The following is a 27,332-nucleotide window of genomic DNA, read 5'->3' on the forward strand; positions in this document are numbered from 1 at the left end:
CGAGTTATAGACGAGATATGTAATAGGGGGCAGCTGGAGTCAACATGAAGTATCCTTATAGGGTTACAGTTTCTCGGAAGCATCACCGAAGTCTTATCTTAAAGGTCTAGAACAATCTTTTTCAGGACACTCAGAATTAGACTGAAAACTAGATCATGCTAACCAAACTCATAAGAGAGATTGCCATGAAGATCAGAAGTTGCTTCGGAACATTCTGTTTCTATAGAAAATTATATATGAGTAGTAAAATTATAATTAGATTTCTTGGTAAAGATAGAATCAGGATGGGGTGAAGGGTAGGGAATGGTGGCTAGAATGTTGTGCTTTCTTTTAAAACTCTGTTTTAAGCAACTTTATTGAAGTGTAATGTACATACTATAAAGTTCACCAGTTTCATGTATACAATTCAATGATTATTAATCCATTAATCAAGTTGCTCATCTTGTATTAACTTGAGTAGCTGGGAATGGCTCTGTTTGCACAGTTGCTGGGCATAATATATAGAAAGGATCCTGAAGGCTTAAAGACATAGGGATACTGGAATAACTTATCATGTGTAACCTATGCACCTTCTTTTACCCCACTGGACTCTGAAAGGGCCCAAGGGATATTCCCTTTACTAAAGCACTGAGAAGTACATTAATGAGGGGAGCCTGTCATCCTTAAAAACGTCCTGGTGGCTGTTTTCTGTAGGCCAAGGATGATGGTGGGAAATCCTGTCACTGAAATAAGTTTCTAATTTCAGTGTAGATGTTGAGATCCCAGAGTAGCAATCAGAATTTTTATGCACAGGAATCTTTTGTGGTGGCTTTAGGAATTCAATAGATGGGCAGTCTATGAAAGCATTATTTAATCTATAGGATAGAATCCTGCCTTGAGTTCTGACACTTGAGAATCATGTCTTCCCCAAATTCCCAGTCCTTAACAATTCAAAGATCTGAAGCCCCTGATTGGAAGAGAAGATGAGACTCCTTGAGCAAGAACCCTGCAACAATGCCACAGAAACCTGCTATAGATCTTCCTCCAAGCCATCCCCAAAGAGCCTTGATGCCACTTGCTAAGGTGTTGGTGCACTGGAGGAAGAAAGATACCCCAACTTTTCAGGACTTCCTAAACCCCGCTCTGAATTGATGCCAATCCCTAGGGACCCTTGGTCCTTGCTAAAATGATGGCTTTTGGTGTTCAGGTAATAAATGGTGGAATGATGCCAGTTCCATCTCACCATGGGTCTAGTACGTTTTCGGACCCACTCTAGAATTATTTTCTCTGTTTCTAAATATACATTTAGAACACTTGGCAACTGGCATGATTCCAACATTGGCTCCTTGACCCACAGTTCCCATTATCTGTCTCAGTATCTATCAAAATTAAGTAGCTTCAACTAACCATACTCATTTATTTCAGTTACGTAGCTACAATGTGGGCAGGGCTTTGTGGGAGATGGTTCATCTGTTTCATGTGGAGTCAGGTGGAACAGCTAAAACTGGGGCTCATTCAGAAACAGGTGACTCACTGACAAGTAGGTACTGGTGTTGGCTGGGAGCTCAGCCATGGCTGCTGGCTGGAAGCCTCTGTTCCTGTCCATGTGGGCCTCCCCATGGGGCTGCGTGGGCTTCCTCACAGCAGAGAAGTTTGAAAATTATGTTTTCCAATAGACAGAAAGTAGGAACTGACGTTCTCTTAAGACATGGGCCTGGAAACTGGCTCACTACTATTTCTGCTGTGTTGTATTGATCAAACCATATGTGGAAACTGCCCAGTTTCAAGGGGTGGGGCCATGTATCCCAATCCTCAATGGAAGAAGATCCAAAGAATTTGAAGACATGTCTAATCTGCTACGCCCATGCAGTAAGGGTATGAGTAGAAAGGCCAAATAGAAGCCGTTGTAGTTTCCCTTACCACAGGGATGGTAAAGCAAAAAGCAAATCTGCTTCTGTAGGAAAATCACAGAGATTAGTACCCTCATCAAAGATTTGAAAGATTTGGGGTGATGATCCTCATCTTCATTTGACTCATTTTTTTTGACCATTTAGCAGGTGAATGGATCTTGGGGGTTTCATTTTCTTGCTCAATTAATCAATAAGTTGGACCCCTACCATGTGATCAGATACAGTAAATTTGAAAGATTCATGTGCTACAGTCTAATTACAGTCTATAGTTTATACTTTCCTTCTTTTATTTTCTATTTTCCCTAGTGAATTATTGATACAAGTACTACCGAATTTCCTTCCTTCTCTATTTTATTTGTAAAATTTTCAGTCTTGCCTACCCATATTGTCTTTCTCCTTAATTCCTTCAATAAGATTAGAATGATTAACTCTGTATTTAAAGTTATCATTTTTGTCAACATCAACTTCCCACACTACTTTTATCCAGAATATTATGCATTAGCATTCTTCTCTGCAACGCAGTGAAGTTGTAATAGCTTCTTCTTGCATAATATTTATTCGGTGGCAGTTTATTTCAGATAGGTCTTCAGCTATCCTGTGCTAGTTTTGAGTTTCAGTTATTTTGTTAATTTGAGTAGAAATTCTTCTGTAATTTGAAAAGCAAATTAATTAATGACAATTTTTCTATATAGATCAATGGCTCTGAAAGGCTAAACACTCTGTACAACTAGAAAGTGTGCATGGAGTAGAGAAGGGGATTTGAACCTGGGTGTGACTCCAAAGTAAGAATGGTTATGGAAGAAATATGATTTAGGAGCTAATTTGAGGGAAATCCAAAACATGAAAATTTAAAATAACTTAAAGGTAATTTATCAACCTGTTGAATTAGCAAAATTATATTTTAAAAACATTCAATGCTGGGAGGATACACTGGTAGCAATGTAAATAGAACCTTTCCAAAACAATTCAATGATAACGTTTCAAGAGTCTGAACAGTATTTGCGCTCTTTGACTGCAAAATTCCCTTTTCAGGTATCCAGCCTAAGGAAATTAGGCACGTGTTGTCTGAAATAGCATTGTATATCAGTCTGTTTATGGGACAAGATAACTTGAGGAACATTTAGTAGTGAGACTATTTTCAAAGGTGTGGACACAGTATAGGGAACATCAGTAGATAGGGAAGTATCCCAGGGCTAGTAAGAGAGGGGACGCTTAGGCACCCAGGCCTGAAGAGGTGAGATGGGGGAGCAGCTATTGGAACCCCAGGCAGAGGGTCACTTGGCAGGGGCTCTGAACTTTGTTGAAGAGACTCAGTCAGCCAGCAGTGATCACAGAGAAAGGGAGTCTTAGGGAATCAATACCCAAACATCACCCTCCTCTCATCCTCTAATTTTCTGCCAGTGGCACCTGTTGGATGAACCCAACCACAAACCAGAGAGTAAGGGGGCCCACTGATACTGTCCATAGTACATGTCAACCTCCTGGAGCACTGAACAGAGTGGGAAGGACTGGAGAGTGGATCTGGTAGGGGGCAGGTGGAAAGGGTAAATAGAAGATATACAGCACAAAATCCCATTAGATAAAATAACAAAAAATCAGAAGCACAGGTAGCACATGAGATTTTGTTGGTTTGTCCAGAGTGATCCCCCGATGAATCCCAGAATGATTTGATCAGTGACTGGAAAAATATTTGCAAGCCCCCTTCAGGGAATGGTGAGAGTGGGGAGAAATTCAACTTCCCCAAGTTGAATTCTTGATATTCTCATAAGCAGTGGGGACAACCAAAGCTATAGGCTGAGCCCCCCCAGTCTTGGGGTTTGTTCACATGAAACTTAACCCCACAAAAGATAGGTCAAGTCTGCTTAAAATTTAGGCCTAAGAGTCACCCCCAAGAGATCCTCTTTTGTTGCTCAGATGTGGCCTCTCTCCAGCCAATATGATGAGCAGTCTCACCACCCTCCCCCTCTCTGCGTGGGACATGACTCCCAGGGCTGTAGACCTTCCTGGCAACATGGGACAAAGATCCTGGGATGAGCTGAGACTCAGCATCAAAGGACTGAGAAAAACCCTAGAATGAGCTGAGAATTAACATCAAGGGATTGAGAGAACCTTCTCTACCAAAAGGGGGAAGAGTAAAATGAGACAAAGTGTCAATAGCTGAGAGATTCCAAACAGAGTCGAGAGGTTATCCTGGAGGTTATTCTTACGCATTAAGTAGATATCACCTTGTTGTTCAAGATGTAGTGGAGAGGCTGGAGGGAATCGCCTGAAAATGTAGTGCTGAGTTCCAGTAGCCATGTTTCTTGATGACGATTGAACAATGATATAGCTTTCACAATGAGACTCTGTGAATGTGAAAACCTTATGTCTGATGCTCCTTTTAGCTACTATATCAACAGAAGAGTAGAACATATGGAATAAAAATAAATAATAGGGGGAATAAATGTTAAAATAAATTCAGTTTGAAATAGTGGTAAATGAAAGCAAGGGGTAAGGGGTATGGTATGTATAATTTTTTTTTCTCTATTATCATTTTATTTCTTTTTCTAAATCGATGCAAATGTACTAAGAAATGATGAGTATGCAACTACTGATTGTATATGTAGAATGGAATGATATTTAAATGTTTTGTTTGTTAATTTTTTTAATTAATAAAAAAAGTTAAAAAAAATCAGAAGCAACTGTAACATGCCATCAATAGGGGAACGGTTGGTTAAATTTTATCACAGCTACTCAGTGAAATATTACACAGCCATCAAAAATGATAATCAGGAAGACTAGGCAGCAACCTAGACATGACCTTATGGTACAAAGATAACTTTGAAAAGCAGATAATAAATTATATATAGTTACGTATAGTAGCATATAGTTACAACTATAGTCAAAAGTTTATATATGGTCAAAGAGCAAAAGAGAACAGCAAAAATGAAGATACTTGTGCTTGAATTATGAGATCATGGGTAATTTTATTTTGTTTGGTCTTTATCAATTCCTCAAACTCTCCCAAATGCTATTTTCACTCCCTTTGTAAAAGGTACTTCAAAAAAAAAAAGATTTAGAACTCATTGAATTCTTTTAAATATTGCCATTATACACTTTTTTATTTTCACATGGGCAAGCACTGGGAATTGAACCCAGGTCTCTGGCATGGCAGGTGAGAATTCTGCCACTGAGCCACCATCACACCACCTATTATATACTTTTTAGTCAAACATACTAAGGTGATAAGAATGTTAACTCCTCAGTATTATAAAGAGTCTGAGGGCCAATCATGAGGCACTAAAAGAGTGACAAAATCCCACTCTTTCCCTGCCCTCCCAAACCTTACAATCTACGAGAAAGATAAAACATGTGCTCCAGGCCTCATGATTCAAAGCTAAGCACTCTCAGAGAGGGACAAAGAGAGCATTACAGGAAGGAGAGCTCAATTGGAGAAAATCAGAAAAATTATTCACTGGCAGAGCCAGCATCCAAAGGATGGACAGGGTTTCGCCAGGGAGAATTGAGGTCCCAGAAGTAAGGCATTCTGAGAAGGGTGATACCAGGCATAGTAGAGGACTAGTGGGCAGTTTGAGTTGGTTGGGAGATGTGGCAACTGTAAAGAGCCCTGGGATACAAAACTCATGCCTACACCCAGTTTATATGCGTAGGCTGGAAATTCCTTGGAAAACATAGCTCACTGCACTCTCAGCAGTCATTTAGATGGACTCATAAGGTTTAGGAGAAATTCTCCTGCAGACATTTGGCAAGAGATAGTGGCTGGCACATAGGGGAATTACCCATGATACCTGATATTTATCAGTCACTTATGGTGTGCCAAACACACTAAGTGCCTAACGAAGGGAGGTGTTAAATACCTTCTTTTTATTACTTATTTTAAAAATAAGGAAATGGGTTTAAAGAGGTCAACTGATGTATTCAAAGTTTGTAACTTATACATAGACTAACTGGGGCTTTGAATCGATGCGCTCTGACACCAGAACCTGTAGTCCACCTACCTGCCTGTAGGGCCTCTGGGAGAAGAGTAAAAGTTAAATTTATCCTTAACCAGCAAAGAGAACAGGTGCATGTTACAGGTAAAGTTTCATCTGGTAGGCAATCAGGGCACATTATGGGGTGTAATGAACATGGTTTCATTGCCTGGCTCTATCTGTTCCAAACAGAAGCAGGCAGGCTTCAGTAAATTGTTAACCTTTCTGTGCCTCAGCTCCCTTAACTATAAAGTAGAGATATTCATAGTGCCTTTTTTCCAGAGGGTTTTGAGAGGATTCATTCCAGTAATATGCATAAAATTGCAATGTTGGCCATATAGTAAGTGCTGAATAAATGTCAGATGTTATGATGGTCTGCAGTAGCATAGAACATCTCTTAAGCTAGAATACACACACAGCCTGATGAAGCCTGGATTGCAAGATACACAAGTTGAATAGCTCTCTCCCAGTTTGGTGTTCTGGAAAATAGCCCAAATCTAGCAACACAGATGGTAGCATTTTGACCCGAGCCATTATGCCACTGTGTTCCTAATATAGTTAACACCATTGCACAAGGATTCAACCTGCCAATCTCTTATCTGCAAGAAAGTGGGGCCCAGCCTAGGTTGGGAGAAGACTTTGCCCACCTGCCCTGCTCTCTGCAGCGTTAGGAGGTGCTGCCCCTCTGGCAAGGACACCACACCAAGACATGAGACCTGGGAGGCAGCACCTACTCAGGCCCCACCCTTCTGAAGCAGACAATCAAGTGTGCCTCAAAAGCTTTCAAACCTATGGGAGTCAAATTATCGGCTGGAATATTAACCTTACTGACCTAGAAGGGACCTATGAAAACCGCTTAGCCAAAAGTAGAACAACTGGAACACTGGAGAATAAACAAGTGAGTTTTATTCTTCAGAGTCATTCTCTGTCTGATTTGTACAGCGAATTGAGGAACCGTGACATATAATTTGTCTGTTACTTTCACACCTCTCCATTAAACCCCAGTTCTTCTTAGTCTGGGCATCAAAGAGCTTGCTTTAGACCCACTGACCTAAGACTCTGTTATACTTACTAATATACGCCTTTGGATAGCTCAAGGGTCAACTAATGCCCTGAGCCAGTTAACACAATTAACGTGTTTCTGCAGCCCAGTTACCCTCCCTCTCCGCACACACGTAATGGGATCCCACAAGGTTTCCACAATGCCAGTCATCAAAGGTGACACTAGTGAGTATTACCATATCACAGATGTGGAAATCGAGGTATTAACAGGTCAAGTGTAAAACAAGATAGAGGACGAGCAAAGCAGCCTTTAGTTTGGGACTTTGACCGTTACAGCTACTCATCTGAGATCTTTACAAGCACAGCACATTAGCATGCTAAATATTTTTAATGTATATCATTGATTTCTAAGGCTAAAAGGCTAGAATTTCCCAAAGGACTGACATAATTAAAAACAAAACAAAACACCATTCAACACGGTATCATTACAGGTTGAAGCCAATGCCTTGCGATTTAGAACATAAAAAAATACTTGATGCCGTTGCTCCACCATTTGTAGTTGGATACTCTGTGTATTTAAATGCTTTCTGTTAAATAACGTCTTCAGATACTTTCAGGACTCCAGTAAGCCATAAAAAATGTTAATTAAGTTTTGTGTTTAAATAAAGTCCTGCCTGTGAGGTCACAGTCTCAATAGCTCTCCCAGTACCCAGAAGAAACAACAGATAAAAATAATTTTATTGGCAATCTGTCCATTTCTGTAGCTGGAAAGTTTCACTCATCTCTCCTTCTGGAAATCACTTTGGAAATGTAAGGGGAAGTAATTCTCTTTGCTTTCAGTCTGGCAGCAGGAAGTAGCTTCTGGATACTCACTGGGGTCCAGGCTGCAATGGGGTATTTTTCTAAAGTGCAGTTGTGCTTGATGACAGTCACAAGTTCAGAACCACAGGTTACAGGGCTGAGAGCCTAGATCAGCGAATGGTGGGCTGCTGGGCTTCCTCTAAGCATACCATGACCAAGTGCTGCCTAGTTTTATTGCAGCCCCCAGGTTAAAGTGCTGTCATCCAAAGGCATTTGAGAAGTGCAAACGGTCAGCTCTGCAGGCCAAGGGATGTCCAGAAGCCATCAGGTCACCCCAGCTCCTAAGATCAGAGGTTCAAATCTAGGGAGAAAAGTCCACAAAGAGGAAAATCACTTTTCTGATTGGAAAATATATGACCTCTCAAAAGTAAATTGGAGTGAGAAGTTACTTTAGAAAAAGAACTCTATCTGGAGATAGCATGGTTCAAATTTTTCTTTCCATCCCCTCTACTCCAGGGGAGTCTTCAGTCCCTCTCCCCTGATCTATAGCATCCCCCCTCTATCCTCTTAGGCTGCAGAGAGCTCAGTTAAAACTGGAGCACAGTTCCCGGGGCCCTCCTATTCAAAACCTTTCATAGTTACCCCATTGCACAAGATATTTCCAGTTTGTTCCTACAGACACACTTTTTATCCTGCTCTGCCCCGCTTAGGCCCCAGCAGGATGGCCTTGTGAGTTGCCCCATTGGACTCACTTCTCCTGGCTTCCACTGAGTTAAGCCTAAGGGAAGAAGGTAATTGCAGTGGGTAGGAGGCTGCCAGGATACCCAAGCTGAATAAGCTCTCTCCTTATTTGGTGTTCTGGAAAATACCCCCAATCTAGCATCAAAGATGGCAGCATTTTGATCTAAGTCATTGGGTCCTTCATTCATTCTTCAGCTCCTTCTCTGAGAATCTGAAGATTGACTTTGGCCTTCTATTAAAGGACACAGCTCGTTCAGGGTAGCCCTTTCCTATTGCTGTGTTCCCCAGGTTCTGGTGACTCTTGCTTTCCTTGTCCTTTCAGGCCTAGGGACAGTAGCTGTTCCTTGCTCAGGGTGCTTCAGCATCCCTTGCTAGTTTCCCATAACCCTGATCATAACTTTGCAAATAGTCTTTTCATTAAACTTGCCTCAGCTACCCATCCCTTTTGAGTATGCCTTCTGCTCCTGCTGGGACTAGTCTAAGGCATTCAGGCCTGGTAAGTAAAATCAACCTCTTTCCCTGGAATTTGGGCTTCACAATGTGACCCCCTAATAACCTTTGGCTTTCCATCCAAATTAGAATCACATGCTCGTTCAGAAGATGCCTCATGCCTTCTTATTTCTCTTTGCCTTTCCTTTCAGTATCCCCTTTACCTAAAATAGTTTACTTTTTCCATTTCTGTCTGGCTCATGTATTACCTCCTTTGTGAATCATTCCTCCCCCTTAATGATTATCCCCAGCCTAAAGTGACAATTCTCTGAACTTTCATCAATTATTTGTTCCTCTTGTATAAACCATAGAGAACCATAAAAATACAGACTTTTCACACCATTAAAAAAAAAATTCAGGTTTGCAGCGCTATTTACAAGTCAAAAGGTAGAACCAACCCAAATGTCCATCAATGAATGAATGGAAAAATAAAATGTAGTAGCCATATAATGGAATATATTCAACCATAAAAGTAATTAAGCTTTGGTAAAGGATGTGGTGATGGCAGTACAACATTGTAAATATAAATGATGCCACTAAAATGTATGCCTGAAGGTAGTTAAAATGGGAAGTATTATATGTCACCACAATAAAAAAAAAAGAATTAAGTACATGTTACGGTGTGGATGAACCTTGAAAACATTATGGTAGGTAAAAGAGGAAAGACACAAAAGGCCATATATTGCACGATTCCATTTCTATGAAGTATCCCAAATAGGCAAATCTATAGACACAAAAAAGCAGATTTATGGCGGCCAGGGGCTGGGGCAATGCTAATGGGGAGTTATTGTGTGGTACAGAGTATCCGTTTGGGGTTGATGATAGTTCTGGAACTAGATAGTGGAGACGACTGTACAACATTGTATACTTTAAAATAGTTACAACGGTACATTTTTTGTTTTGTGTGTTTTATGATAAAAAAATTAATTAAAAATATTCATGGGCTCAGGTGAGCGAGCCTGTGAATGATCCCTCCCACCTAAAGCCCCCTCGTTCCTTCCTGGGTGGCTGTGCTCTTTGCCAAACTTGCTGTGGCACTAAAGGAAGCTTTACGTTGCCTGACAAGGGGTGGGCATTTCTGGGAATTCTGAGGAAGATAAACAAAGTGAGAATAGGAGTAAAGGGATAATAAGAGCTACATGATTTTCCAAATATGTTCCAAGAAGCACAAGTTACCTTAGAGGCAAATTTCTATCCTCCACCTCAATTCTATTATTGTTTTAATCTGCTTTATTTATAGGAGCTCTAATATTTTCTTTATAAAAAGGTATAGTGGTCAAAAATATATATATAAACTACTAGAATAGGGTAAAAGGGCAAAGAAAACACCTCCATGGTGGAATGCTGAGGTTGCAGTCAGTGTCAGTGTTAGATGGAAGACACAACACTCATACAATAAAACCATACACACTGGACCCATTGCTAGGGAGTATATGGAAATACACTCTTTTATTGAATTTTAACCCAAATTATACCAGTGAGAGCTGTTTTTTGAGTATCTTAACTATAATACTTGATGGTAAGGATCTTGGATGACTGATAACGATTAATTCTTATAATTCCCACACAGCCTACCTAACAGAATCTTGCAAAGAGCAGACACTTAATTCATGTTCGAGAATGAAAGAATAGCACTATACCATGAATCACAAGCTCTTTTATTGTTCTGCCACTATTTCACTCAAATAAGTCACTTAACAGCTCTTAGCCCCAATATCACCATTTCTAAAATGAGGAAATTAGGCTACACCTCTGTAAACTCAAAACAAACAAACAAACAAACAAACATAGTTTAATGACTATAATAACTCTTTTCTAAAAAAAGCATGCTATAGTCCAATGGTACCAGAATCCACTCCTACAGTTATACTGGTTTGGTAGCTTAGCTGAATGCGTAAGAGCAAGAAGGCATGAACCAAAATTGCCCCATAAGCAAGTAAGGTTAGATGCAAGAAAAATTTGCACAGATAGAAAGGGCAAGTGTTCCATAATCAAGGACTCAGGGGGCCTGTGTTCCAGCTCCAGTTCTAGCACTAAGTTTTGAGATGACCTTGAGCAAGGGACTTCATCTCTTATCCCTCGGTGTGTGTATTCATTCCTTCTAGATTGAATGTACTAGGGATCTCTGAAAGGCAGCTAAGATATTGGGATGTATTCTCAAAACAGAGTATAGCATTGCCTTTCCTGAAGTTGATAAGGATCCAGTGAAGAGTCCTATAAATGTATGTGATTACTGGGATATGGAGAAGGTGGGAGGGGGAGCGGACTGTCAAAGGGCTTCTGAAAGCATCATTCTACACCTAACATACAGCCCTGGGCAATTAAAAATAATCACATTGCGGCATTCAAAAAGTAGTACATCTCTTCAAAGAAAACTCAGGAAACATAAAAGTAAAAAACAATGCAAGTTTCCATACCCAAAGACAATGACTCTGGGTATGTTAGTGTTTTTAGTTCATTTTGAGGGGAGAGCATGGGATGTGGGTGGTTATAGTCAAGCAAATTTTAATAATATATCAGTGAAATGGTGAATATGCTTTTATGTTTTACTTTTTCTTTATATAAAAAGCATTTTCACCATTATTATTCTTCAGAAAAAGAATTTTAAGTGGCAACATAGTCTACTGAGTAGAGTTCCAGTTTTCTCCTTTTGCATCAGTCAGTGTAGATAAGGTACTGCAATAACAAACAACTCCAAAATATCAGCAAAATAAACACTTATTCTCACTCATGCTCCAGGCCCACTATGGGCCAGGAGGGGGCTCTGTTCATTATAATTACATGGGAACTGATTGGTGGAAAAAATTACCTCAAATGTTGCTGGTTACCATGCCTGATGGAAAAGAAAATGTAGCAGAGAACAAACTAGCTCTTCCATTTTCCACTCAGAAGTAACACACACGTCCGCTTACACTGAATTGACCAAAGCAAGTCACGTGATCCCCATAGCTACACATTTCTGGCAGCTGCACTCTTACCATGTGCATAAAGGCAAGAGATCCAGAAAACATGCAAAACACTAATCACTACCACATTCACCATGGAGAAGGATGGGAATGAGCTATCTCTGCCCTTGTTTAGTTTTATCTGACTCCTTATTGTACACTATCAGTGCTAAAGCCTTGAAGGCCATGTGGGAAGACTGAGGACTCTAGATTTCCACTAGAATGAAAAGCAACCACCTTTCCCAGACTTGCCTAAAAAATTAGGGGTATAGACTGTGTGCATAATGTGGAGACAAACACGGAGAAGTGAGTAGGTGAGAGAGTTCTGAAGTGGAAAATTCAGCTCTGAGCAGCCGTTGCTCAAGCTGCTGAGCTCTAGCTGGGAACTTGCACACTAATCAGGTCTCACTTCAGTGGTTGGTGAAGCAAAACCACCAAGTCCTTCCCCTCTTAAGTGAGAAGGTAGAATAGTCAACTGAATAAAAGTCTTATCAGAAGTATGTTCAATGGACATGCCTAGGGCAAGTCCCAAGACACCATCTCCCACAGTGATGCTATATCAGAACCTAAGGACCCAGGATGGCTCCTGAGAAGACTGGAACTGGACACTCTCCCCACAAGGGGTGGTCTGGGGGTGCAACAGAGCTGGGATGACAGAGAATGAGAGTGGGAGAGTGAGGGACCTGGTGTGGCTGGGCCTAACCACTTCTCAGTGGGAATCTGACCTGTGGCTCTGCATTTTCTCCTTTGTCCTCACACTTCATGAAGCTGGTGTAGGTAATGGTGAAACTGGCCCTGGATTTAGTACAGGACCAAGTATAGTGACCATGGGAAAAGGCACAAAACCAGGGAGAATGTCTCATTCAGACACCAGCAAAGTTTTCCTGCAAAGAGCCAGATGGTAAAAATTTTAAACTTTGTGGGTCTTATATTTCTGTCTCAACTACTCAACCCTGTCATGGTATTAGTGGTTGTGGTCAGGGAGCTACCACAAACTTTATGTGGCCTGGGTGTGGCTATGCTTCTATAAAACTTTATTTACACAAACAGGCTGGGATTTGCCCCCAGCTATAGTTTGCCTGCCTCTATTAGTGGATATATATCAATGGGTTGTAGAATGTTGACTTTGATTAATTCTCATTTAATACGTACCTACTGAAAGTAAAAGACTTCCTAAGATGTAATGGGCTCTTAAAAGAAGAGGAAGATACCACTCTTGCTCTCTAGAAATTTACAATATGGTACTCTAGGAACTGTAGATCCCATTCAATGTAAGCTTTTTACTGGCATAGACTTCATGTAACCCACTGATTTCTTTTGTGTCATATAGGACATCAGTTTTGGCAACCTGGTCCTGTGAACTCCGCTTTACTAAATTCAATGCCTGTTTTCTCAGACTAAGGAAAAAAATTTAAAGTAAAATGACAGATCAGAGAAAAAATTTATAAAGTATGTTGCAGGCAATGGGTTATTATCAATACTAGGTAGAGCTATACATAAAAAGATGGACGAAAGATACGCATAGGCAATTCCCAAAGGAAAAAAAAAACAAAACTGTGAATGTATGAAAAATGTTTTATCTCACTAATAATAACTTACCATTTTCTCTTTTCAAATTAGCAAAATGTAAAAACAATGATAATATCTAGTTTGAGGATAACTGTGATAAAACTAGCTCTTTCATATATCGCTAGTACAAATTGGTACAATTTTTTAGAGGGCAATTTAGTAATATATTTTGAGAGCCTTAAAAATGCCTATACCCTTTACCATAGCTATTCTTTCTATTTTATCTTATGGTAACATCAGAGTTGCACATAAAGATTTATGTACAAGGTTATTGTAAGTGTTTAAATAGCAAGAAAACAAAACAAAACAAAAAAGACCTAAGAGGTTGATACTAAATGTCCAACATGTAATTAATTAATAAAATTCTCGTACATTGATACAGTAAAATATCATAAAGCTATTAATTATGCTTTTAGTATATAGGGTACTACTGATGACATAAAATTAAGCAAAATAGACATTCCAAGCTATATCTACTACAGTTCAATTTTATGAAAATATTATATAAAGAAAAAATATTAGAATTTAAGTAGAAATCACATTAAAATGTTAACCATGCTAATCTCTGGGCAGTGGATTATAAATTTCTGTACTTTTTATTTTTCATCTAATACTCAGAAAAAATGTGCATTTAAAAAAAATGATCTGAAAATTGTTGGAGGCTATTCTTTTTTAAGCTGGCAGGCTCAACCAAAATTAAACAAGACTTATCATGTTACTCTTTAGTAGTGAGACTTCTTTTATCATAGAACAAACACAGAAACATAAACAAATGGGTAACAAGACAGAAAAACACCAAATACCCAGTAGTTGCATTAGCAATATTATCTCACTTCATTGCATGAACCAAGTAGACACAAAATCCAAACACACAGAGGCAGCCAGAAAGCAATTCAGGGATCATGTGTTTAAGAGGGGCAAGACTGTGTGAACAGTGGAGAGAAACACAGAGGGGTGAGATAGGAAGAGAGTTGTACAGATTAAGCAAGTGGGTAGAGGTTAGTGTAGAGGATGTGGGCTCTGGACTTGGATACCTGAGTCAAGGAACTGACTCTTATATTTATCAGCCATTTAATAACCGCCTGGGCAAGTTATTTAGCCTCTTTATATTTAGTTTCTTCATTTGTAAAATGAAAAAAAAAAAGCATACACCTCATAGGATTGTGAGGATTAAATGAGTTGGTACTGTAAAGTATTTAGAACAGTGTCCTGGCATTATAATAATGTTAATTATTCTTATATCTTAAGGTAGACCCTGCAAGAAGCTTGAACTTGGGGAAGCAAGCAAGAAAGGGCGGGCATTCTGGGCAGATGGAACGGCATGAGCGGAGGCACAGAGGTGGGAACGAGCACCGCGTGGGAACAGGAGTTAGGATGGGGATGGGGGTGGGGAGAGGGCTGCTTGAGCTGAGAAAGGGTTTGTTGGGGAGAAGAGGAGATACGCTAGTAAAATGTGACCAGCTGACAGAAGGCATGAAAGGCATAAACTCGCAAAGGGGTTAGATGTTGTCCACGGAGACTGATGTGATGATGAAATGGACCTAACAGTGGCGTGCTGTGTCCACCGAAGCCAGGAGACACAGAAGGCAAGGGGTGAGTAAGGACTCTGTGGCAGCAATGATATTAATGGCAAGAAGAGCAGATTGCATCAAGGAGCACAAATTGTGTGCAATGAATGCCCTTTACATGCCTTACATCACAATTTGGTAGATGCTTTTTTGGTTTTTTTTAATTCTATATGACTATTTTCCTCTGACTTCTTTATAACAGAAATTTGTAATAGATAAAGATACCATATTCAAATCTTCTTAAACTATAAATCATAGTAAAGTCCTGCTCTCTCTTTTTTCTTTTTTTCCAGATTTATGTTCAGTTCTTGTAAAAGTTTTATTTATTAGGATTTGTGAACAATAGGATTTCTTTTTTTATTTAAGGAATTAATTTTATCCAATATTACTATAACTGCCTATAGCCTGCTTTTTTTTAAAACTTTTTTTTGCTGTAAAATATCATATATATACACAAAGAAAAGAAAGAAAGAAAGCACTAATTTTCAAAGCACACTTCACCAAGCAGCTACAGAAGAGTTCCCAGAGTTTGTCATGGGCTACCATGCCCTCCTCTCAGATTTTTCCTCCTAGCTACTCCAAAACACTGGCAGCTTTATCAAAGTCATAATATGGAATCATGCAATAGGTAGATGCTCTTTTTATCCTATTCATTTTCTGGTGAGGGAAATTGGAGGCAGAAAGGTCTCAGCTAGTAAAGGAAGTAAGTGAAAGAACTAGGGTTCAAATGCAAGTTGTATACTTCCAGGTATTATACTCTCACTTGCTATATGATTCCTCATCCTTCCCCAAATGCTTCTTTCTGATTCAGGGGGGTGCATGTGGACATGGTGGTGCTAAGATCAGGGAAGATGACAGCAGAGCAGCCAGATGGCCAGTCTGGGGCTTGTAACGCTATCAGCTGTAAGTGTTGTTTTACCCAATACAAGAACTCGTGTACTATGTGGGCCAAGCTATTTCTGTCAATAGAATGCTGCTGAAATCAGACAATTTTCTTCCCCTTGTCTGCAATATGTTTCAGGATCAAATCTCATTGACTGTTGGCAAAGAAAACAAGATGTAACATAAATCTAATCTAACTCATTTAATCTCTTCATCTGACCAGGAAGTCATTTCTAAAAATTTCAGTTTAATCATATCAAGTCATTTTGGTTAGATGGTTTTTTCCTCTAACTTTACTCGGATATTCACTATTTCAAAATACAGAGAATGGGAGACTTTGATACCACAGATGCCCTTTTATCTCATAAAGACTGAGAGGCAATGAGCAGAGAAAAAATCCTGTGAACTAAACAAAAAGCCCCCAAACATCATTCTGCATGCAAATCCGGACTCTCAGTTTTATCTTGCCAGATGACAGGTGGTCACTTACTTCCGTTTTTAAAGTGCCTGGCAGGTCTGACAAGCTACCTTAGTCCATCCAAAGGCCTGGCCAGGACTGCCCTCTTTATCTCTTGGACCCTGTCACCCCCAACAACAGGCACCAAGTTTTCCCCGCTGTCCTAAGGCTGGGGTCCAGACCTAGTCCATTTCCCACATCAATATTTCCATAGCCCTCTCTCTCTCCTCCCTAGGGATATGAACCAAGACTTCAAATTAGTTTTTGCTAAAGTGTTAACAATTGGTAAGTAACTAAAGGGAGGAACTTAAAAGGGTCTATTAAAATCTAATTTGTCTTGACACAACCATTATGCTAAGCAAAGATGCACCATTGTTTTCCTTTAATACTTCATCACCATTGATCATCTAGTCAATTTCTATGGTTTATGCAGCTCTAAACATAAGTACAAAGGCTTGATCGATGAGGAAATAACTCTGAATACAACTGAAATATGCAGAAACATAATAATGTCTTAAGTATTGTGTTACTATATATATATAGTATTGTGTTACTATGTATGTGTGTGTGTGTGTGACAAGGATGAATAGAGACATTGATAAATAACCATAAATTTATTATTGTTTTATAAAGCATGTGCCACATTTGACCAATTTCTGGCCAGGGTCCATGACTTCTTTACATCTCTTACCCAAGGTGCATGCATTCATCGGTTACAGCGCGCCTTGCCTAGAAATGGTCTCCCAAATCACCCTCATCTCTGCTCTAAGTGTCCCCTAACCCTGAAATGAGGCTTGCTTGCCATCTCAGATTTGGCCCAAACTTTTCAATTTACACAGCATAAAACTAAAGCCCAGAGGGGAGGTGGATGAAACCTAAGGTTATGTAGCCAGTACACAGCATTAGAATCTAAATCTTTTGATTTTTAGTCTTGACCTCTTTTTTTTTTAATATAAAAATAGATATTTCGAGCATAAAACAAAGGCTAGAGAACAATATAACGAATCCCTGTATGCCCACCCCCCGGTTTCAGAGGTTGAATTTGGTGTTTGTTGTTTTCAAACTTTTGCTTCAAGTGAGTATTTCCATAAACACAATTAAAGGATTGTTCTGCATGTTTTAAAACTCTCTATAATTTGTATTATATTGTGTTTATTTTTCTGTAGTTTACCCTCTTAAAATGATTTTTTCAGATTATCCAGCTCAAAAATATATCTGATTTTGGTTCTTTCGTTTTAATTAATTTTCCATATTTCTATTCTCCTATTCTTCTATCCATGCATATTTTATTTCTTCACTATTAGAAGAATTGATGCCAGGAAATTCGTTTAGGGAGCTCATTGCACACAGGTGTGAGAGTTTTCTATGATGGACCTCTAAGGAGCCCTGACCTCTTCACATCAGCCTCAGTTCTCAAGGTAAGTGCGATGGAGGGGTGGGAGAGAAAGAGCAAGGACACCATCCCCTCCCCTCCCAGGCTCCCTCAGCCCCAGGAGGTTAGAAGGTAGACAGGGTAACTATACGCAATCGGAAATAAAAGAGTAACTACCAGTTCTTTGACTCTTGATCAAGTAGTTAATTTTATTTTGGATTTCAGATACCACTAAAAGAACATATGATATCTTTCTGCTTATTGGTTTGAAAAGGTTGTGATACCTTGCTAATTAAAAATATAACTCTCTAATAGTACAATTTCAAACCACATGGCCTGGCTGTAGGATGAGACAGATAGGCGAGCAAGCCTTTGAGCACTTCTCAAATCCCACAGATGAATGCATCTGTCTCCATCGCCCTCTCTCTTCCCTCCTTCCTCCTTCTTCCGTTCCTACACTTAGAGGGATTTTGTGGTCACATTCCAAAGCCAATGCACACCCAGGGCCATGGACAAATAGAGCTTGACAGCATTTCATGGCAGATGTGCATATAGAAATTTTGACTGAGAATATAGAATATCTACCACCTAAAACCCCTAATCCTTAAGCAGTGGTTGTCCCAGATTCCTACTGAATTATTCCCAGATGTCATTTGCTTTTCTATAGACAAGGCAGTGTGAAGATGTTGGGGGGAGCTTGTTGGGTGCTGACAAAAGGACAGTTTAGGAAAGCACCAGATAGGCCTGCAGACTTTCTCGTGGTTTTGTGGACAGGCTCCTCCCAGGAAACCAGGGCAGACATGCAAGCAACCTCTGGACAGGGCGCAAAGGTTGCCCAATTGGATCAACAGAACAGGAGTGGGTTCATGAGAACACAACAGGCTCGTGGGAAAGCTGCTGAAAGACCTCAGGGCATCACCAATCAGGTACTTTCCTGTGCCCAACTGGCCTTACGGGCTTTACTCCTTTCCTTACTCACCCTGATGATGTGGCTTCCTATTGTGTGGGGAAAGGCTTACTCCAGCTCATGCACAGAATGGGCAATGGAGGGATGAGAATGGAAAGAATCACCAAACTGGAGCCTGGCATCCCTCCCACCAACCAAACTCTGACCAAGGCTGAGCACATAACTGACTGCATTGCCAAAAAACATCAATCTCATGAGGCTGCGGAAACTCTTCTTGGCTTAAAGAACAAGGCACGCTATTTCAGGAAAAGAACAGAGCATTCCCTTTAAAAAATTCAGCATAAGGAGTCCAGCTGACTGAAGACTAGAGCCATTTCCTTCCGGGGAAAATAATCATCAGGACCAGCCCAAAGCAGTTCATAAGTGGATTTAGTGTGAAATTGGGAAGCCATAGGACTACTGGGCCAACCCAGAGCCCTCATGTGCAGATACCTGGTCACTGCGGATAAAACTCACTTACCTTTTTTAGAACATCGCTTTACGCTGAGCCTTTTTCTTAGGACTATCAATGTGGCCATGAATATTAAGGCGATGATGCAGGTGGGGATGAGACTGTGAAAGAGCAATGTTGGGGCCTCAGGTTCCTTCCGACCTAGGTGAAGAAAAGCACCAGAATCCCATGACAAGGTGGATTAGAGGTGAACCAAAGAGGTTGGTCACAGGCATGGATGACAAGCAACACAGCCAAGTCATATTGAGCATTTTCTCCAGGTCAGATGCTGCTCTAAATGCTCTGCATGTATCAGCTCATTTAGTCCTCACAACCCTGTGAGGGAGGCTTTACCATAATCCATATAGAGAGAAGTGAGGAAAATGAGGAACAGAGAAGTTAGGAAATCTTCCCAAAGTTAGACCATAAGTGACAGAGCTGAGAGAATATCCAAGCTGTCTAGTTCCTGATTTCATACTTTTCACCACTCAGATATTAAACAACGTAATGTTATATTTATCTGTATCTATACCTATCTACCTATCTATCTTTATCATCATCATCATCTCCTCTCTCCAGTGGGAAAATCCCTCATCTGGTAAATGTCTCCCCTCTCCACCTCCACCCTCCCAACAAGCACTCACAGTGTTCAGAATCTATAGCATTAGTTTTTCAATTTCAAGGATTAACAGGATCTTTTTGGAAAAAAAAAAAGAAAGAAAGAGCGAGAATATTCCAGGTAGAATTAATATTCTAAATCCAGTCATTCACCCTTTAGTGTAAATTACTACAACCAGTCCTTTTCCTTGTTTTAGCCTATCAAAATCCTGGCAGTAAGGTGGATGAGAAGAGTAATTCCAGGGCCTGTGGAGTCTTGAGAAGGAGAGCTCTGGTATTTACGGGTTAGAATGATGGGACCAGACCAACAAAGGAAGGAGGGGTAGAGGAGGGGGTTCACCATAGGAGATGGGAGAGTATCTAGATTAAGCTGTGTCCTTTTCAAAGTCTGGATTTTGCCTTGTAGAGTAAATTACACAGAATAAATGTGACAGTCAAGCCCAGGAAAAACCTGGTAAAACTTTTCAGGAAGAAAGGCTCAGTCCTGATAATAGCCCTTTTCCCACCCCTTCACAGTGCCATCTGAGAACCATGGATCGTCTAAGCTGAGAGGGACCTGAACCCATCAGAGATACTGAATAATCTATCTGAGGCCATCACCTCTAGGTCAGAGGCAGAGTCAGGATTGCAAACCCAGATCTGTCTGATCCCAAAGCTCAGACCCTACAGATATTTTTCTCTATTTGAGAGTGTAGCAAATGTTAAGGAAGAGAAGGATTAAAGAGCCTGACTTACACATTGGACAACCCATGTCTAAATAAACGAATATTAATTTTAATCTACCTCATTATTTCTAGAGTTCACTGAGTGCTTATTAAGCAGTTGTAGACATAGCATTATGAATCAAAGAGTTATGGTCCCCTCACTGTCCCACAACAGGAGATACTTTTCTGCAAACCATTTTCCTGGGCAGATTCCCATGGTCCCTTCCACACTCAGAAGCTCTATTCATCTTCAAGACATTCTAAAATTGAACGTCCTACAGGACTCCAGTCTGCTCAAACTCTAAGTATTTGGAAGGCAAAGGCTTTAGTTAAGTCAGCTTTGAATCCCTTACAGGGCCAAGCTAAATGAAAGGTGTCAGTAAAGGTTTATTGGGCTGAATCAATTGCCTTTCTAGTCCACCTAGCCTAACCTTCCCTTATCAGTTACCTTGTGGCAGACTACTGGTTGTTCCTCACATCTCTTCTTTATTTCTTCCCCAGTATTTCGGTAGCAGTTGGGCACTATGCTTCTCAGACACTACATTTCCCAGCCTCCCTTGCAGCTAAGTGTGGTTAGCCATGCAAACTCAGTTTGGGTCAACAGAATGGGTCTTCTTGGCCTTGGTATTAAAACATTGGGTGTGTCTTCCACCATACCCTCTTTTTCCTTCCTGATGGCTAAGCACTGAATGTGGCAGTAACCCAGTTTTGGAAATTCAACAAGGCCAACATCCTGGAGAATGGCAAGCAACAAGATAGAAGGAACGTGGACCATGGAATGACATTATAGAATATAGGTACCTGTTCTGAACCATGTTCTACCTCTGGATATTACATGATAGAGAAATATACTCTGTCTTGTTTAATTCATATTTTGGGGGTCTCTTCGTTATACTAGTTAATCTATATCCTAATACATAGTCTTCTAAATCATTTTATAGTGTTTATATCTTATTTGACAACGATATGATGGGAAATGAAAAATATTTGTCTGCTATGCCTCACCCTTGTCCAGAGTCCCATGCACTCACAAGGAAGCCATGTATCTTTCTGGAGGTGCCATACATTTTCCTGTTTCCACCCTTTCTGAGTGCTAAGCACTTTACAAATGTATTTCGTTCAGTCATCACAATACCCCTATGATGTATCTACCATTATTTACTCTCATCCAACAAAGACAGACTGAGTCCTAAGGTAGTTAAGTAATATATCCAAGTTCCCAGAGCTGGTAGGTAGCAGAGAGAGGATTTGAAATTCAGGTCCATCTAATATCAGAATCCATGCTCTTGACCACCGTAATATATAGCCAAAGAATAATTTCCATCTGCTGGAACAAATTCTCTTCTCTTCCAGCCTCACAGGGTCTTTGTGTGTGTGTTCATTTTTTTAAACGTTTTTTTATTGTATAGTATAACATATATACAAAGCAAAGAAATTGAAAAAGCAATAGTTTTCAAAGTACTCTTCAACAAGTGATTATAGGACAGATCCCAGAGTGTGTCATGTGCTACCATACAGTCCTCTCAGATTTTTCCTTCTAGCTGCTCCAGAATAGAGAAGGCTAGAGGGCTTAAATTTTTTTTATTATCACAATCGACTTTTTTTTTGTGAAAAATAACATATATACAAAAAACTATAAATTTCCAAGCACAGCACACAATTGGTTGTAGAACATATTTCAGACTTTGACATGGGTTACAAGTTCACAATTTTAGGTTTTTACTTCTAGCTGCTCTAAAATACTGGAGACTAAAAGATACCAATTTAATGATTCAGCATTCATATTTGTTAAATCCTATCTTCTATGTATAAATCCACCATCACCTTTGATTTTTCCATCCCTCTCTTTAGGAGTGTTTGGGCTATGGCAATTCTAAATTTTTTATATTAGAAGGGTCTGCCATTAATGTGGGGTAGGGAGATGGAATTATCTGATGTACTGGAGAGGCTGGGCTAGGTTTCAGGACTTATCTGGATCAGGGACCCATCTGGAGGTTGTAGGTTTCTGAAAAGTTACTCTAGTGCATGGAACCCTTGTGGAATTTTATATATTGCCCTAGGTGTTCTCTAGGATTGGCTAGAATGGTCCTGGTTGGGGGCTGGCAGGTTATGATAGGTAGCAAGGTCTAACTGAAGCTTGCATAAGAGCAACCTCCAGAGTAGCCTCTCGACTGTATTTGAACTCTCTCTGCCACTGATACTTTATTAATTACATTTCTTTTCCCCCTTTTGGTCAAAATGGAATTGTTAATCCCACTGGGCCAGGTCTGGATAAATCCCTGGGCGTCATCTCCCACGTCGCCAGGGAGACTTTCACCCCTGGATGTCATGTCCCCCGTAGGGGAGAGGGCAATGATTTCACGTGCAGAGTTGGGCTTAGAGAGACTCAGGCCACATCTAAGCTTCAACAGAGGTCCTCCAGAAGTAACTCTTAGGCATGCCTATAAATGGTCTAAGCTTCTCTGCTACCTATGTAAGCTTCACAAGAGTAAGCCTCGTGATCAAGGGCATGGCTTGTTGATATGGGTGTCCCTAAAGTTTGACACAGTATCAGGGGATTCCCTGATGATAAGGTTTAATAGTTGCATATTCTTTCTCCCCTCCCTCAGGGGACTTTGCCAATACTTTTTGATTATCTGCTTAATATACTCTAGGATGTTTCCAGGCATTACAATAATCTATAAGGATTAAAAGACCTCTTTCTTCTTCTTTCACAGGGTCTTTTTAAAGTTCTTTCCTATACTCCAGTCCCATTACATTTCTTAATTAAAACTCAACAGCTGGCTGAACAGAAGAAACTTTGTTTCAAACTGAAAATGACCTCACTGCTCTCTAAATTCTGGTTAAAGTTAGGGAGCTTTAATTATTTTATATCAGTGAGATCAGACAATAGTTGTCCTTTTGTGTCTGGCTTATTTCACTCAGCATGATGTTTCTAAGATTCAGAATATGCAAATTATGAAGTCAAAAATTAGAATAGAGATTCCCAGGGGCTGGGGTAGGAGTAGGAAATGGGAAGTTAATGCTTAATTGTATAGAAATTCTATTTGGGGTGATGGAAAATAGAATGGTGGTGATGGGAGCACACCATTGTGGAAGTAATTAGCAGTGATGAATTATATATTTGAATGTGGTTAAAAGGGGGAAATTTTAGGTTGTACATATGTTACTAGAGTTAAAAGTTAAAAAACAAATAAACAAACCCATAGGACTGTACAACATAAAGAGGGAACCCTAATGTAATGGACTAGAGTTAATAGTACAATTATAATAATAGTTTTTCATCAATTGTACCAAATATACCACACTAATGCATGGTGTTCTTAATGGCGGGTGGGGGATACATGGGAACTCTGTTCTTTCTGCATGATTTTTTGGTAAACCTATAACCTCTCTAATAAAAAAACAAATCAGATCACATTACTTCCCTGCTTAAAATCCTACAGTGTAGAAAAAAAAAAAATGTTAGGATACCCAATCATCCATTCCTGAGTTACTGGAGCACCTCCCACCCCCGAACTCTTGATTTTAAACTTGGTCCTCCTGGAGAAATAAGTGGTGGGTCAGGGCAGTAAAAGTGGACAGTCATAAGACAACTTACAAAAGCCTTTCAGAAATTGAAGTAAGGAATGTGTGGGAGGATGTGTGGTTTTGGTTATTTTGTTGCCAGTTTTTGTGTACACATCAGGGCACCAGCTGACTGACCTGATCTGGTCCACTCAGTCTGATGGCTGAGATGATGGGACTGGAATTAAGCAGGAATAAATTTCAACCCATCAATCGACAGTTTGTGAGCACCTACTATGGGCAAAGCATTCTGCTTTTGCATTAGTCTGAATGGAAGAACCAGGTGACTAATTAAAATATATAGAAAATAAGATAGCAATAAAAAAGAAAAGACAAGCAAGGTCCCAAGGCAAACAAAGAAATGATGTATAGATAATAGGCCCTGGGAGGTGAGATAAGGGAAAGATCATATCACTTGTTCCAGGGAATTTACCCCCTCGTGGTGGAAGATGAGCTGCCCTGGAGAAAGAGGGCACGAAGATCTCCAGCTCCCTGCTGGCCACATTCCTGAGTGACACCCCAGAAGATCCTAAACGCTGAGGCAGATCCCACGGACTGTTCCTCAACTACTCAATCAGCCGTGCTGGCTGCCAGCGTGACAGGGGCTGTCTTACTCCATTCTTAACTTCTCACAGCATCAGGGATTCCAGAAAATTGTCAGTCTGCCCTTCCACTTCTCTAACCAGATAATCAGTGGTGCAAAGGGAAGATGCTAATTATCCCAAAGTTTATCTTGCCCAGGCCCCTAATACCCTGCTGAAAGCCTCATCTAAGAGTTCTTCTAGTAAACCACATTTCGTCCAGGGAGGAAAAAGTACTGTCTTACACTTAACCAGACAGGAAATTCCACATAGTGAAGGGCAGTTGAATAAACAATTCCAGGGAAAAAAAATAAATACCCTTGGGATTATTAACATTTAAGCCTCTAAAGTTCTAGTGTGAAACAGTTGTATGTCATTTTTCATGAGGCAACAAGCCCAGTGGTCTTAACAGTGATAAATGAGAGGTAAAGAATGTTGAAAGATCAACTTTCCTAATTCACTATTTTCACCCAAAGTTGGCCTTAAAAATGGTGTTCTTCTAGTGACTTTATTTCTATCAAGCAACCTCATTAACAGGACTCCTCTCTTTACTTCCTTGCTCCATTAAAATAATTTAGTAATGGCGGGCCGCGGTGGCTCAGCGGGCAAGGTGCTTGCCTGCTATGCCGGAGGACCTCGGTTCGATTCCCGGCCCCAGCCCATGTAACAAAAACAAAGAAACAAAAATACAATAAAAAACAAGAAAATGTTTAAAGATGTTTCCCTTTCTTCCTTCCTTCCTTCCTTCTCTCTGTCTTTCCTTAAAAAAAAAAAAAAAAAAAAAAAAAAAAAATTTAGTAAGAAAGAAGCTGGGTTAACTTTAGCGTTGGAATTGGACAGCAGATAGAGGGTGGGGGGGTGGGGTGGGGACACCGCAGTGCAGTTACCTGCCTCTGAAAACTATATCAGGGAGAATTTTTCTTCCAAAGGAAAATATTAGAAAATTAATGAGATGGGTATTTAGTCAATACTAAATTAAAAGCTGGCTTTAACTTGAAAACTCAGTGACACAGTGGACTTAAGGTAGGGAATGAATGGACATGAGCAGATCAAGGGGTGGACTGTAGCAGAAGCCTCTGGTATACTGCCTCACTTCCTCTCAGTTTCACCTCTAATTTCAGCCACAGTTGGGGTAGAGTTTTGTCTAGGCTCTAAGTCCCTTCATGGTCAGGGATTCATCTCAAGTGCACATTACGAGATTATGCTTTGTGCTCTGGAGCACCTCTGATACTACAGATCTGATGGGAACACACACAGCCCATATAAATGTACAGCCCAGGAGTGGAAAGGAGTTAACTCTCCAGGGGCAACTGTCAACCAACAGCGATGGTGGTGGGGAGGAGAGGATGGATAACTTCTCCCCCCTGAAGTCCTTGAACTTAAACAATTCTAGGAGGCCAGCTGTACAATTCGCAGGAGGTCCTGGGGTATTTGAATTCCTATTAGTCACAATAACAACTTTGAAAGTGCACCTTTATATTAGCTTTTCCTCTTTTCCTGTCTTAATCTCCCAAATCCGTCACTTCTCCCCCTTGATGTAACCACCTAAATACCTACATACCTTACAAGTCCTTATCAGACTCTGCTTTTGAGAGAGCTTAAGCTAAGACAAGGGATAACTATGAAACATAATGATGACATAGTGAGTTTTCTATAATGTCATATTTAACCAGCAGTAGAAACTGACTTTTATTCTGAGATTATATCCTTTTTAATGTAGTAGGTGGAGTAATGCCTCATCTCTTCACCCGCCAAAGATGTCCATGCACTAATCCCTAGAACCTGTGACTATGTTACCTAACATGGCAAAAGGAATTTTGCAGATGTGACTAAATTAAGAAACTTGAGATAGGGAAATTATTCTGAATTATCAAGTGAGGTCCAATGCAATCAGCAGGGTCTTTAAATGATGGAAGAGGGAAGCTGGAGAGTCAGAGAGAGATGTGATGACAAAAGCAGCAGTCCAAGTGACACAATTAAAGATGGAAGATTTGCTGGCTTTGAAGATTGGCATGAGCCTTGCAAAGAATGTGGGCAGCCTCTAGGAGCTGGAATAGGCAAGAAAATGGATTCTCTCCTATAGCTTCCAGAAGGAACACAAACCTGATTACGCTTCTCTTTAAGCCCAGTGGAACCCATTTCAGAATTCTGACCTCCAGAACTGTAAGAGAATAAACTTGTGCTGTTTTAAGTTTCCAAATTTGTGGTAATTTGTTACAGCAACAGTAGGAGAGATACGCTGGGTGACAAAATGAACTGTCTCATGAAATGATTGTGATACTAGATGTTATATGTTTTTTATAAAATGTTCTTGCTTGGTAAATAAAAAGTTGTCAGTCCTCCAAAATGGTTTGAAATTTTTATGGTGTATGATGTTCAAAAGTATGGGATACACTTCCGAAAACATCTAGTATAGCCAGTTAAAAAACACACACACACACAAAACTCTGAAGCATTCTATAAATGGCCAGTTTTCCTGGAAGTACCAAAAACAGCTGACTAGCTGCAAGGTCAGTAAAATATTTATCCTGCTGACTCAATCCTATATGCAAACAAGTTTGCAAACAACTTCTTCCTTTGGTGGTTAGCTATTGTGTTGGATATTTTCTGTTTGACTCTCCAGATCTATTCTCTACCCTTTAACACTCTGAGGCCTTAGAGGCAGACCTCTATTAAGCCCATTGATGGATTTCCTTGCCTTCTGACTTCCAGATGGGATCAAAGGGAGGCACCAGCAGGTGATCGAAGGAGAATGAAATTGGGGTATTCACTCAACCAG

General features: G+C 40.1%; 1 protein-coding gene across 2 annotated transcripts in view; it reads right to left on the minus strand.

The window, feature by feature from the left end:
• PDCD1LG2 (programmed cell death 1 ligand 2) overlaps positions 1 to 27,332 on the minus strand; it is a 66,885-nt gene that overhangs the window by 8,965 nt on the left and 30,588 nt on the right. Inside the window, exons 5-6 of one of the 2 annotated variants that reach the window (XM_077148259.1) lie at positions 19,114 to 19,245; positions 6,199 to 8,024 (exon numbers count right to left, since the gene is read on the minus strand). In XM_077148259.1, coding sequence (XP_077004374.1) covers positions 8,011 to 8,024; positions 19,114 to 19,245 — 146 coding nt within the window. In that variant the 3' untranslated portion in view covers positions 6,199 to 8,010. Of the gene's footprint in view, positions 1 to 6,198; positions 8,025 to 19,113; positions 19,246 to 27,332 lie in introns of those variants that run through there. The other variant, XM_077148258.1, reaches the window with a different exon arrangement.

Source organism: Tamandua tetradactyla, chromosome 2 (genome assembly GCF_023851605.1).
Source record: "Tamandua tetradactyla isolate mTamTet1 chromosome 2, mTamTet1.pri, whole genome shotgun sequence".
NCBI lineage: Eukaryota > Metazoa > Chordata > Mammalia > Pilosa > Myrmecophagidae > Tamandua > Tamandua tetradactyla.